This window comes from Pararge aegeria, chromosome 8, assembly GCF_905163445.1.
Source record: "Pararge aegeria chromosome 8, ilParAegt1.1, whole genome shotgun sequence".
NCBI classification, from domain to species: Eukaryota; Metazoa; Arthropoda; class Insecta; order Lepidoptera; family Nymphalidae; genus Pararge; species Pararge aegeria.
Genome location: NC_053187.1, coordinates 11,657,169 through 11,671,670, shown reverse-complemented (window position 1 = coordinate 11,671,670; position 14,502 = coordinate 11,657,169). Strand labels below are relative to the sequence as shown.

Below are 14,502 nucleotides of genomic sequence, written 5' to 3'. Positions count from 1 at the left end.
TTCCGAGATTCCAATTATATATATACAAGAATTGCTCGTTTAAAGATATAAGATAGTTCTTGGTCCTCTAGTATTACATTTGCTTTGCAAAGAGTTGCACTGTTTTCGAAGCTATTGCACTCATGTAACCAACTAAAGGTTTTGTGATTATTTAATAAAATCGTCAATATATTTTATAACCATTTATTCATTAATTGTAATTCCAAACACGACTTACAAAACAACTGGCTGGTCTAAAAGCTTTTTGTTATTGTGGTATGAATCAAAGAGAGCACATACCTATAGGTACGCGGTATTTTAGAAGGTATTGCCATTACATGTTGCAAATAAAAATCTTTTAGTTTTACCAATTGGTCTTCCAACTTCCAATTAATTTACTAGATATTACAATTGAGCAAAAATATGTCGTGGATATTTAAATAAAATTTTAGTTAATAATTCAAATACATACAGAGTACTACTACTACGGTAGGTATATTAATACCTACCGTAAAGTGGCAGTTTGTGAACCTACATTCTATGTAAATGTAAGTAAACACCGGATTATATGCAACATAACCAGATTGTAATATGGCTTCAATTATGCTTAGAAAAGATATATATAAATAAAACGTATGGAAAGGCTGTCTACATTCGTAACCATAAATAATAAAATATTAATTCCCTGTATATAATATAGGTGGTTAGTATTTTTTTTGTTCGCACTGGCATTAGCCTATATATTATGATAAGTTTGAAATATTACTTATACAAAATATGTATATTAATGGATGAAAGAAACACTAACAGCAGGTTTAAAATTTAGAACAATAGAGGCAATTAACAACCGTTATAAAATAAAATTGACAAAATTAATATATTGTATATAATCCGGTTTATAATTATTAAGAGTAAAATTAATTATAAAACTTTAAACAACACATTCTACGCTCACAAATCACAATCACACAAGATGAACCTAATAAATATCGCTTAAATTAATATCACTTTTGGGTATGAATTCTATGGCGTTTTCTATATGTATAGCGTTAATTAAAACTTTTATAAGACATTTGCCTTATTAAAAGACGCATGTGCTCGAGGTTGAATAATGTGCAAAGAATATAAAATAACTTAAAGAACTTATGTGGCTCTGATTTTATTTAAATGACTAGTAATCATCACAGAACCTTTAAGCAAAATAATTTTTTATTGGTTATTCATTAAACGGTGTAAAAATTTGTGCTATTAACTTTAATTTCTTGATATTGATATCTATGAACAACACCGCTACTAAAGTGACCTTCTCCTGCTTTTACTCCCTCTTGAGTCCATTTCCATTCTGTGTTGCGGCAGTTTTTTCTAACTCTTCACGGCGACTGGTTTGGTACCTTAAAAATACAAAATTACTGATTTCTTCATCCGTATCAATAAAAATAATAATATACATATTACGACAGTAAAAACATCGCCATCTAGTCCCAAAATAAGCGTAGTTTGTGTTATGGGTACTGCGATAACTGATGATTTTTATGAATAATAAACATGAAATACTTATAATATACATATAAACACCCAGGCGCTAAAAAAACATTTATTTTAATCACACAAACGTTTTCCAGTTGTAGGGCTATAAACCCTCAGAGAAACGCTGCTGTTTTGACTATCTCCATAATTCTAGCCATCTACCGATTTTTACGTATACGTAGTACGTTTACGTAAAATTCCCTAAGTCAGCCAAGGGAACAATAACGTTAGAAAATCTTGACAAGTATTGGAAACGTCACACTCGCAAATATATTCTACGCCTATTATCATAGAATGTTTCAGATTCGCTGTTGGCTGACAAATGCAATTTCAGCGTGAGTATGATAAATTCAGCCAAAACAACAATCTATAACTAGTCACATTATGAAAATAGAAAGTTTCGCAATCGACCTACAGACTACAGTACCCACCGGTGTATTGATTAATTATTAACACTGAATAGGTAGGTAGATGCTCTATTGGGAGACAAACGGGTATAGATAATGTACCAACACAATTATTTACGCGACAAGTGATTCGTCATGCTAAATTTTTGGATCGTTGCCAATATGATGCGATGGAACTAATTTTATTTCGATATTCATGTTTACATCTAATCATAAAAATTGGTCAAGGCGCACCCGGTTACTACATTCAAGGACGCTATTTTTACAGGTCGCAAGTATATAAAGAAGTTTTCCATTAAAAAACATGTAAAAGAATGTGCATATTTATATCTGTACTAATAATAAATCTAAAATCTAAAGAGTTTGTTTGAACGCGCTTATCTCGGGAACTACCACGATGTGGGGTAAATTTCCCCGACCCATATTGTATAATGCGGAAGAAAGTTTGTATGGAAAACTTATCAGGACTATAAGGTACGCAGACGGACTCGCAGAGGCCCGTTAGTATAATACACTCCTTTGCAAAAAAAAAACGAGCCCTTTTGATTTATTTGAGTACTTTTTTCATTTACGTTTGTAAGAGGGATTTTATGCAACAAAACAAAATAAATATTATTTTCTCTAAAAAACACTTCTGTTTGGTAATTGGGTCGATCTTAATTTGTTTTATTTAGTTTTTTTATGAAATGACTCATTTTGACTAAGAACTTTGATGTTTTTTTTTTATTTAATTGACTTTCTCCTTTATTTACTAAATAACTTTTTAAAACTAGCATGTCCTTTGGGGCTGGGTCTACAGCTCTAACACATCGGTTTGGGAAGCCCCATACGTGCTTTATGGGATTGAGGTACGAAGTGGGTACCGCTTCGCGCTGGCAAATCTTAACGGCGTAACCCAACTTCACTTAAGTAAGCATCTATGTCGCGCGCTCGGTGCGTTTAAGCATGGAAGTGCGAGGAAGAAGTGCTGTGTTTCTGTTCATAACCACAGCAGCACTTCTTCCCAGCCTACGCTGGTTGTGCATGAAGAATTACAGAGTTCTTTGATGTAGCGATGTGCATTTGAAGAGCCATTTTGTAAGAACACTGATCTTCAGAACATGACAGAGTTTTAACGTCGCACTCAACAACGTCGGTCTTTACCAATAAAGAGATTCTGGCTCCAATACGTTGCTCTTTACTACATTGGTCCACGTAGCACAACTTTGGGAATAATTTAGGACCTAGCTGGCCTTCGACTAGGTAAATAACGACTTCTATAAGTCTCCCCCCGACAGTCCATACGCTTACACTCACATTTCTAACATCTTCAAGATTGTTGTTGTTGATAGAATTCCAATTTCGTAAAGCTTGGTTCACAATATACCGATCGTCTTTGGACTCGGTACATTTGACAGTTTTCGGCTGGCCGTTGTTGAAAAGTCAGTTACTAACTAGATCAGAATTTACCATTTCATATCTACTTATTTATGAATTAATAAATTTAGGTTTGACGCGTATAAACGATCTATTGATAGGTAATGCGGTGTAGAGTTTTACATGACGTCAACCCAGCCCACGATCGAAATACGATTAAATGGGTTAAGCTATTTTGCGCTGACATATCCAGCACATACGGATATGATTATAAAATAAAAGATTTATGGGTATTTATTAAAGAGAAAGGTATATAATTTTTCATAAACTAAAATTATTGAGTAACAGGTGTTGTAAGAGAAGAACACGTCACAGATACAAAAGGAAAGTCAGCTCAATCCTGTAAGGTACAATGAAAGTATTGAGTTTGCTGTAGCTGTAGAAATAATAATTTCTCTCAAACATGTTTCTAAATTTGGGCATTATTCGACAACCTTCTGTCATAATTATTAACTGTATCACCTCTTACTAACAATTATCAAACATTATCTCAAAACTAACCAAACAAACAACCTTTAAATAACCTTAATTATCGAAAGATATTGTAATGGTGATATTTTATTGATAGAGCGCGATCACTTTCGCGCCGCTAATCAAATATACAACCTGCATACCAGAGGTTAGTCATTGACTGGTTGCTGAGTCTCTCAGAAAGAGACTGAAGTTTGTATCTTATTCTTTTCTTTTTAGGATACTGAACTGAGGTTTGTATCAAATCGCAAACGATATTTATACAAAAATACCTACAGATATCACGTGACATAAACACTAGCGGTAAGTCTAATGTTATTATGATTATTTCTTTTAATTATTCAATAAACTAAATACGAATTATACCTAATCAAATTCCTAAAAATGCAATTCAATTTTATAAAGAAGCTGACATTCGAGATAGTATACAGAAATTTCTGTACCAAATACACGCGAGCCGTGGCTAATGTATGAAAATCCATATCTGTCATGGTTTAGTGACCAAATAAATTACATTGTAAACGCATATCAGCTGTCATGTAATATAAAAATGGAACGAACTTTTACTCCGAAACATGGCAACCATGGAGGTAAGTTATCAAAGGTTTTATTTAAATTTTTATCTGACTCGCAAATATAAACCTGTTTTTTTAATGTTTGTCAAAATGTTACGCCTGTAGTACAACTAAAAAACCAAAAATAAATATTTTCTACAACATTTTTAAGTCAAGAAAAATACCTACCTACTATATACCATAATCGAAACGCAAACAGTGTAATACTTATTATTGTGTAGAGCTAACAAACATAAAAAATATATATATTATACAACCGAATTGAGAACCTCCTGATATACCTTTGCCTTTTCCCTATGGGGAAAAATAAAGAAAAAAAATGAGAACCTTCTCTGTCTTTGTTAGTCAGTTAAAAAAACATTCAGCCACTGTATCTAATATATTTTAACATTAAAATTTCTGTCTCGGTACTACTTGGCCACAACTAAACATTAGGTACTACTATTTCCGTTGTAGGCTTTCAAGTATTAATTAGCATTACGCTACGAGCCATAGTTGACCTGTCGAGTTATGATTTTTTAGTTCTTACCAGACTACAAGCCTTCCGGTGAGCATGAAGAAGAAAACCAATGCTGGTGCGCATCGGTCGAATGGATCACCGACCACGATGTGGGAATATGCGGCCAGGATCATTAGAAATACTAGTCCTATGTTTGCTGTGTTCTTTATCTTATCTGTAATAAAAATAATGAGCATTATTTTCCGGGGATTATTGCAAACCAATGAGCATACAAAGAAAACATTTTATTAGCGGAGTAGAAAATTTATGATGCCGTAATATTACTGACTAGCGGTCCCTCGCGACTTCGTCTGCGTATAAGTCAACCTTAAATGAGAAACATATGCTGTCACGGACTCTTTAAAAACCTTTTAAAGGAGAACAACTTTGTCATGCAAGATTTTATCGAAACTTTAACCGATTACGCAGCGGATGCTCTCAAAATAAAATAAAAACCCCTTATTTTAAACATTCTTCATTGGTGCTATGCACCTTTTGGTCTTAGCATGATGATATATAGCCTATAGCCTTCCTTGATAAATGGGCTATCCAACACTGAAAGAATTTTTTAAATCGGACCAGTAGTTCCTGAGGTCATCGCGTTCCAGTAAACACACAAACTCTTCAGCATTATGTAATAGTATAAGATTATTTAAGGCAATTTTTTTTTAGTGTTTCAAGGCTACTCAGAAATTATTTGAGGGAGGTATTTTATACTAAGATCTTATCACATGTTGCTGTGAAAGCCAAAGATTAGCGCTTTATAAAAACTATCTTTCAAAGGATAACGGTGCTAATTCCGTTACACACATTTTATTTAAACTAGTTGAAAAGTGAAATAAAAATGTTGCTATCTTTTTTTTACTTTAAGATCTGTTTTTTTTTGTTTAGTAAGACATTTATGTTCAACAGATTTAATCACAATAAGCGATGTAAGAAATTTTAAGAGATATTTTTTTTGTATTCTTTCACTGGCCGTATTATAATATTACAGTGACTAACTTACGACTAGGTATAGTTGCCAATGCCAGCCCAAACAATATTTCTAGGCCACCAACAGTCCTGCGATACCATTTCGACGGTAATTTAAAATCCAACATTTCCGAGAATGGAAAAACTTTTGCGTACCTCACATATTCTTTTCTCTAAAATAAATAAATAAAGGTAAGTTAAATTACAATGTGCGCCCAACAGTGTGGTGAAAGGGGATGCTATTGAAACCCCTTTGCTTTTCAGAACTGCTATTTTCACTAAACTTATAAGTACTTCTACAAAAAAATACTCAGCTACATATTCTATCTATTAAATTAATGATTTCCGTTTTCACTTGATCGGAAATTCTAATGGCGTGCATGACAAAATTCATCGAACATCATTAAAGTGTTAAAACGATGAGATTTACGCTCTTTCTTTGCTTTACTGTAAAATGTATCTATTAGTAAAATCTCGTAGCTACAGTCGCTCTTAAAATACGAATTGATTTTCACATATATAATAAGTATAAACATTTATTTTCTTGGACTGCGTCTTATAACTTTGAAGCTTACTATCCTCGTTGGTGGTCAGCCTCAGAGTGACTGTAGTGCGCTGAAGTACCTAAATGGTATTTTCGAACTTAGGAAAAATGCATCTTAATCTTACAAGTTTTATAAACACTTCATTTACATTCGATAGTTACTTTCAAAATTCAAAATTCATTTATTTCAAGTAGGCCTAATAAAAGCACTTTTGAAACGTCACGTCTGTCTGTGTGTAGTGACCACCGGTTCGGAAGGCAGATTCTACCGAGAAGAAGCCGGCTAGAAACTCAGCAGTTGCACTTTTCCAATATAAAAAATTTACATTTTACATTTTAAAATTCATTTTTCTATGTTGTGAGAGATGAAAGTGGAGCCGGATGCTTCCAAGCAACCTTGTCATTAAGAAATTCATCAATTGTATAATAACCTCGCTGTAATACTACTAAAAACCCTTTCAATATTAAAATGTAAAAGTAAAACCGTGATATAACCTAGTCACTGATAAATACTTTCATTATATAGGTAAGTAGGTAAAAATTAACAATTATATCGAATACTAGGTATTTGATATAGCCTTCCTCGATAATTGGGTCAAGTTAACATTTATACCTTGTATTCGATATAATTATTAATTTTTACTTACAAACGGTAACAATTATACAAAATACCAAGAGATTCGTAATGGAAAATTACCAATGCGAACCTTTTTGTATAATACCTACTCCTATCCGAAATATAAACAACTACCTATATTTTTAAAAATATCCTGTAGACTATAAGAGTCTCAAAATATTTAATATAAAAATTACTCGTTGTAATGAATTATAGCGTGAGATAAGTTCCACTGTCGCAGCAAGACAGCACCGCTGGGCATTAGGCGGCAGGCCAAATACGAAAATAGAAAGCCACATTGCTCCGCAACAAAAATCTTAATGCATCTAGCGACCTTTTTAATTTTGTCTCGACGGTAACGCATTCGAAATTATTACAAACACTTACCAAATCTTTATGCAATTCCTTTGAAATAAAAGGTGATAGCTTAGTTATTCCAACAAATATGAAGAAGATCCCCAAGAGAATGGATAAGCTTTTTAAAACGATGGATCCCATTCTGTTTCCCGCAATTAATTTTCTACAACCGCTACTTACTTATTACACAGAAATTACACTACCATTTTCGTTTTCTGATTATACATGAAAACACATTATTTATGTTCACAAAACTAATTTATAATTCTTCCAAAATCCAAGGTATCTGTTTATTAATCTCTATCTTTCCAGTATCTAAACATTGTATTATGCGCGTTATTGGTTTTACGAAATGTACAAAAATCTCTAACAAGTAACAAGACGTGCAAAACGCACGCTTTGCCAGTTCGACGTTCGCGCCGGCGCGAAAAAAATCCATATCAGATATTTTATAAATTTTACGATTGGTCTAGACACGAGCTATTTGGCACGATTATGAAAGCATCCACAGACCTGCCAACTTTCAACTAGCCGATTTGTTCGATGTCAGAAGACTTCAAAAGAATCATATTTTTTAGATGGTGTTGCTACACCGCCAGACCGATATACGCATAAATGCTAAGTAAATAATAGAAACAGTTCTATAACTGTAGCAGCATTTACCAAATTCAAAGTCGAATTTCGTTCGTTCTCCGGGATCGTTAAGTTGAGGCATCCCATAGCAGCATCTAAAGATGTTGGATCCGCACCAAAACTCCCAAGGACGTAAACAGTGACTCCTTTTTTTGTTGATAAAATTTGATTCAACTCGCTTCTATGTTTCGACACAATTAGTTAAGTTATTCTTCTGTAATTAATAAATTAATATAAAACACAAGAAAAAATGGATACACAAAATGAGACATATTATCAAGCTAATAAAAAAAACAAATAATTAGTACCTAATGTTAGGGACCGCATTTAATTCTGAAGCATGCAGTACCGAATCATCCAGAAACGCCAATCAGTTTCCGGGTCAAGTTAAGATGAACGGACAATAAACTGCTGCGGAGTTCCACGGTATGATATATTTCCTCGATAACTTATCCTAGTTTTTCGGTAAGGTTGTAATAACCTAATGGTTTTCTAAAACTTCTCTAAGTAATGATTCCTTATTCTGAACTTTTAGTAGCCTTTACTGTAACTGGAGGATTCAAAGACAAGAAATAGTCACATAACACGCTAACTATAAATATCAATCAGAATTTGCACCAAGGCAGTTGGTTTTATGCTTACCTTACCATACAAGTATTTTATTCGTCGGCAAATGCTGCACCTACTGCGCGAAACCGCGGGCGGGTCGGAAACAAGCGGGTTATTAGAACTCAAAATGTTTAAATAAATTCAGCGTAAAACCGTGTCTTTATAATCTTTATACCTAAAACTATTCTATTTTATAGGGCTAAAGAAATTGACAAAGATTACAGTTAGGAAATAAAATGGTAAATTTTTTAAATTGTGCGCCCTTAAGTTGAGGGGGGAGGGTCTTTCTACTCCACTGGTACCTTTTATTTTGAGGAAATGTCTAGTTTTTGAAAATAAAAATATTTACAACTCACAATTTGAGGTTATGTTTATCTTTTAATATACTTCAAAACCTGTTTTTTTGGGAAAAAGAAATACAAAATATAATTATCCAGTGACATACCTTTTTGTCAGTTATATGAAACTCCTTTGTAATATTAAGTTCGACTCTGTTGATAGAACTTCACAGTAGTTTATTGTAATTCGAATATTGAATATTGACATCAATGATTCTGTTATTGTCTTGTATAATTTTAGTGAATTAGCCCAGAGCTATGTTTTGCGGCATTACCTGTTTTATTTCAATTTAATTCACTAAAATGGAAAAGTATTTGAGACCGGATCGCTTTGATGGAGATTCGTCGTTAAGTTCCACGAGCCCCGAGTGGGAGCATTGGAAACGTACGTTCAACAATTTCCTAGCGGCACAGGCTGTATCAGCTGCGCCTAATGCGCAGGCAGTCTCAGATGACACGAAACTCCAGTTGTTGATAAATCATATTTCTCCACGCGTGTTCCGCTCGAACAGTGACTGCACGACATATGCTACGGCGATAACACCTCTAGATGTTCTTTACATCAAGCCTATTAAAAGAATATAATAAATAGGACGGTACAGGAATAACCGTTTGTAGGACTACAAAATCCAAACTGCTGCAGGCTCAATACGAACGGTAATCTTTTATTAAATAATCCTTAATACAATACCGAGGTTACTTATATTTTTCCAATACGCTTACAACATTTTTGCATGCGGCCAACTGAATGGAAAAATCTACCGCCTTCACGCCATTTTTCCAGCCGTCGTACCACCCGTTTTTCGTTTAAGCCCGCGTCGAGCGCGCCGCTAGTCCAGTGCTGCCACCCACGTGACCACAGATAACGCATTATATCCATGGACGACAACAAGCCTAAGAATATCATCACAGCACGTCATCTTCTTGCTACAAGGCGCCAACATTCAGGTGAAACCATCGACTCATACCTCCAAGCTCTAAAACTGTTAGCTAGGGAATGCGAATTTGAATCTGTTGACGCCGAAACAAATATGAAAGACAACATAGGGGTGCTTTTATCGCTGGAATCGTATCGCCGAAAATTCGCGAACGTCTTCTAGAAAACCTCACACTCTCGCTTGACGAGGCTTACAATAAGGCTTTATCTTTAGAGATGGCAGAAATCAATTCACATAACTTTGACTTACCTGCTATCAATGCAATTAGGCAAGAACAGCTTACTTCTGGTTCTGAATACTAAAGTACCTACCTTTTCTAAAACGAGTGCATCTAAAGCTCCTAAAAGAGATACGTCTGACAACAAGACTCACCTTAAATGCTTCTTTTGTGGAGATCGTTTAACTGTCCTGCGTTCAAAGGACACTGCCAAAAATGTGGCAAAAAGGGACATTACACATCCGTTTGTCGAAACTTACCCCAAACAGCTTCCACCAATTTCGCAGAAGATTGTGCACATAACACCGCAACCGCTTGCACCGCTCGCATCACGGCTGCAGCACCAACATAACTAAAAAAAACTATGGTTTCTGCTTTTATAAATGGTGTCAGAGCAGACGCGTTGATTGATACGGGCAGCAGTCTTAGTTTCATAAATGAAAACTTTGCCAACCTAGCCCATTTGAGGAAACAAATATGCAATCAAATGATTTCAATGGCTTCTCTTTCTTTGACCTCACAGGTTACTGGTGTTACTTATCAAAACGTGAAGTTAGGCGAAAACTTATATGAAAACGTAGATTTACTAATAGTCAAAGATCTGTGCGCTGATATGATTATAGGCCATGACATTCTCAGCCTGCATTCCATTCGAGAGTTTTCCTTCGGCGGACCAAGGGAAGCTCTAAAAATTTGCTGTGTCGTGGAAGCCTCTGTCCCTGCTGTGCCATTGTTTTCTAACGTTACCCCTGACTGTTAACCTATCGCTATACAATCACGCAGGTACTGCTTAGAAGATCAAAATTTTATAGCCGCTGAAGTAAAAAAAATGCTTGAACAAGGCATCATTGAGGAGAGTCAGTCACCTTGGCGCTCACAAGTTCTAATAACTAAGAACGCGAACTATAAAAAGAGGATGGTCATAGACTATTTATGTATATATGTATATGTATTGAAAATGTAATGTTCTCAAAATATTTTGTTTTTAATGAATTTATGCTGAGTTTGTGCTTATTACTTACTTAAATGATTATTCCACCACCCTTTCTTTCCTTTCTTAGTGCTGTAAACATCTGGTAACCATCCAAATGATATAAAGAGCTGATGTTATCCGAAATATTAACTTCAGTAAGAATAATAACGTCAATTAATTTCTTTGAAGTAAATACGCATTGCTCGTGTCGTAAAGTTTTTTATCAAAGACCTTATGTTAAAATGAACACACAATAAGTTTATATGCATATTTGCAATATTACTTAAAAAATCGTTTATATTTACACATACTTCAATTTCATACATATCATCTATTATACTTTCCAGCTTACTAATGAAAGGTTGTTTAAAAGTCTATTAAGTGCCTAATTAAAGCGGCCTTATAGCTATTTACTTATTTGCTAGTGCGTGAATATCCTCCAGGGTTCTAAGGGAATAGATTTTAGATCCTTCTTCCTTGCGCGCCTTTACACAACCCTTTTTGAACCAAACATACTTATAATTTTTGTTGGTTTTTAGCTCCTGTTTCGCATTCCAAAGTAAAGTTTTATTAGATTTGGTCATCGCTTGTCTTATAAATAATACATTGTGGTTATTCTTCTCAGTAGGGAATGTCAGATACTATGATTTTACTTGATTTGGCAGCCAACATCCATTTTTCTTGTGAGGACTCATCTTTCAATTCGACCTTGATGTTCATTGGTTGGTCTTTTTTCCCTAGGAGTCTTTGCGAATTCTTGACGCTTTCAAGGGGTTGTTTTAGTGTTATTGCCACACTTTCCACTATTTTACTCAAGTCTTCAGTGCTTGGGCAAGAAACGTTAGCGATTTCGACGCAATTTATAAGCTTTTCTTGTTCACTTTCATGGAGCCTCTGCTCAAGTGCTCCGACTCGTGTTTCTAAATTAATGTTCTTATTCATTAGCTCCACATTTTTTCGCTCCAGCACTTTTATACTTTGTTTGAAAGCATCGATGCATTCAACGACCTCCTCAAGCTTAGCACTATGAAATACGTCTAGGTGAATCACGCTGACAGTCGAGGCAGGTCCACTCCAAACTGGAAGCAGCCTTTAATGCCACTATCTGCTTATTAGTTAACCCACTACACTTAGTGTTAAGATGTACAATCTTCTCACACTTGCTGCATTCCACTCCGGGCAGGGATTTGGTTATAGATTTTTTACAAATATCACATTTAGACATTGTCGGTACTTTAAAAAAAAAAAAAAAGATTAAGAGATTTGATTTATGTACTAGCTAGCGTGTTTCACGTACGACAGTTTACCAACGACTACGACAGTTTACCAACGACTCCAACGACAGTTTACCAACGACTAACGACAGTTTACCAACGACTCACCAACTCAACGACTCGATGATATAACCATTTGTGGAAATACAAAAGAGGAGAACGATGCGAATCTAAATCGATTTCTCCAGGCAGCCGACAAATATAGCTTGACACTCAACAAAGAAAAGAGCAAATTCAACCAAAAATCACTCAATATACTTGGATACATCCTTTGGCACATACAGCTGAATTCCCACTATGCGCTGAAGCCTTGAAAGCTTTCAATGATCTTAAATCTGTAATTGCTAAGTCAACTATACACGCCATCGATGATAAAATGCCTTTCACCGTAGAGACCGATGCGTCGGAGCATACAATTGCTGCCACCCTCTCCCAAGACTCCAGACCAGTAGCATTCTACTCTAGAACTCTTAATAAAAGTGAGCATAACCATTCAGCAGTTGAAAAGGAAGCTTATGCCATTGTAGAATCGCTCAAAAAGTGGCGACATTTTCTGATTGGAAAACCATTTAAGTTAATTACAGATCAAAGATCGGTCGCGTTCAAGTTCGACACACGACACTCAAGCAAAATTAAAAATGAGAAGATACAGCGTTGGCGGTTAGAGCTGGCGCCTTATACATATGATATGGTTTATAGACCTGGTAAAGAAAATTTCGTTGCCGACGCTTTATCTAGGGTTTGTGCCAGTATTGACGCTTCGCCACGACTTGCACGGCTCATTAAACTTCACGAAAACTTATGCCATCCTGGGGTCACGAGAATGCACCACTGGTTGAAAACGAAAAATCTCGCCTATACTATTGAAGAAGTAAGGACTATGACGAGTAACTGTCGAATCTGCGCTGAAATAAAACCAAGATTTTACAAAAATGCGGAACCGCCTCCAGAACTTATTAATCCCACAGCCACAGCGCCATGCGAACGCTTAAGCATCGATTTTAAAGGCCCAGTTCTGACTAATACGAATAACCGATACATATTAACAATTATTGATGAATTTTCCAGATTTCCGTTTGCTTTCCCTTGCTCTGACATGAGTGCAAAGACAGTTATTAAGCATTTGATCAACGTTTTCATGATATTTGGGATGCCTAGCTATATATACATTCCGACCGAGGAACTTCGTTTTTATCCAATGAAGTAAAAGAATACCTCCATTTGCGCGGTATCGCTACAAACAGAACTACAGCTCACAACCCGCAAGGAAATGGACAAGTCGAAAAGCTTAATTCTACTTTATGGAAAGCTATTTAGCTAGGCTTACGCTCACATAATCTGCCAATAGAGTGTTGGGAAAAGGTCCCCGACAATGCATTACATTCAACCAGATCTTTGTTGTGCACCTCAATCAATTGCACACCGTTTAAACACACACGCAAATCTCCAAATGGCGGTACTATCCCGACATGGCTTACAAGCGCTGGACAAGTCCTCGTCAAACGCTGTGCTCGAGCAAACAAGTACTTGCCTTTAGTAGAAGAAGCTGACGTAATCGAAGTCAACCCGGATTATTCAATCGTGAAACTGAGCGTTGGAAGAGAGCCAGCAGGGCTAGCACGGGCAGAGCTATGTTTTGCGGCATTACCTGTTTTATTTCAGTCAGACTATTGATAACAAAGTACTTTGTTAGAAAAATGATTGCCCTCTATCGAATACAGATCTCATTTAATTGAAATTCGTGGCGCACGATATAAAAACCAACCCAATAAAATATTTAAAGGCGTAAATGTAAATATTCTGTTAATAAATTTTATAGTTCTTTATCGACTTGTAGAAGAAATTTTGTAGCAATGTAAAAAGATGTAACATTTTCTGTCACGCGCCTTCTTCATTTATAAGTCACATTTTTCCGTTACGCGCCATATTTAATCTAAAGTTGCGCTCACAATGAGCAAAACCTTGTCTCCATACACGTAGCCCACCATCTTTGATATAAATCATCAAGACTGAATATGCATCATTAGCCAGCGCATGTAGATAAAGCAATACGTTAGTGTGTTTTCTTCCGGCATGGTTTACAAATTATATTATTTCAAACTGAATTCTTGTTATTCTTGAAAAAAAAATATAGCCATTGTTAATTCTGGATAAAAA

The 14,502-nt window shown here is 35.4% G+C and overlaps 1 protein-coding gene and 2 pseudogenes across 1 annotated transcript; 1 reads left to right on the top strand and 2 right to left on the bottom strand.

Moving 5' to 3' along the window:
* Positions 1–167: 167 nt before the first annotated feature.
* LOC120625628 (transmembrane protein 35A) lies at positions 168–7,878 on the bottom strand. Its single transcript, XM_039892713.1, has 4 exons — positions 7,394–7,878; positions 5,881–6,019; positions 4,905–5,049; positions 168–1,370 (listed from the first exon to the last, which is right to left on the bottom strand). Exons 1-4 carry the CDS (start codon positions 7,502–7,504, stop codon positions 1,295–1,297), a joined length of 471 nt encoding a protein of 156 aa, XP_039748647.1. The 5' UTR covers positions 7,505–7,878; the 3' UTR covers positions 168–1,294.
* A 1,943-nt stretch (positions 7,879–9,821) lies between these two features.
* Positions 9,822–11,024, top strand: LOC120626017 (annotated as a pseudogene).
* A 117-nt stretch (positions 11,025–11,141) lies between these two features.
* Positions 11,142–12,296, bottom strand: LOC120626016 (annotated as a pseudogene).
* Between the last annotated feature and the right edge of the window lie 2,206 nt (positions 12,297–14,502).

Excerpts from the sequence above, each read along its gene's own strand:
- LOC120625628 (XM_039892713.1), bottom strand. The coding sequence starts at position 7,504 with ATGGGATCCATCGTTTTAAAAAGCTTATCCATTCTCTTGGGGATCTTC. Across the intron at positions 6,020-7,393 it reads AGGAATTGCATAAAGATTTG|AGAAAAGAATATGTGAGGTA; the intron begins GTAAGTGTTTGT and ends TATTTATTTTAG. Across the intron at positions 5,050-5,880 it reads ATTGGCAACTATACCTAGTC|ATAAGATAAAGAACACAGCA; the intron begins GTAAGTTAGTCA and ends TTTTTATTACAG.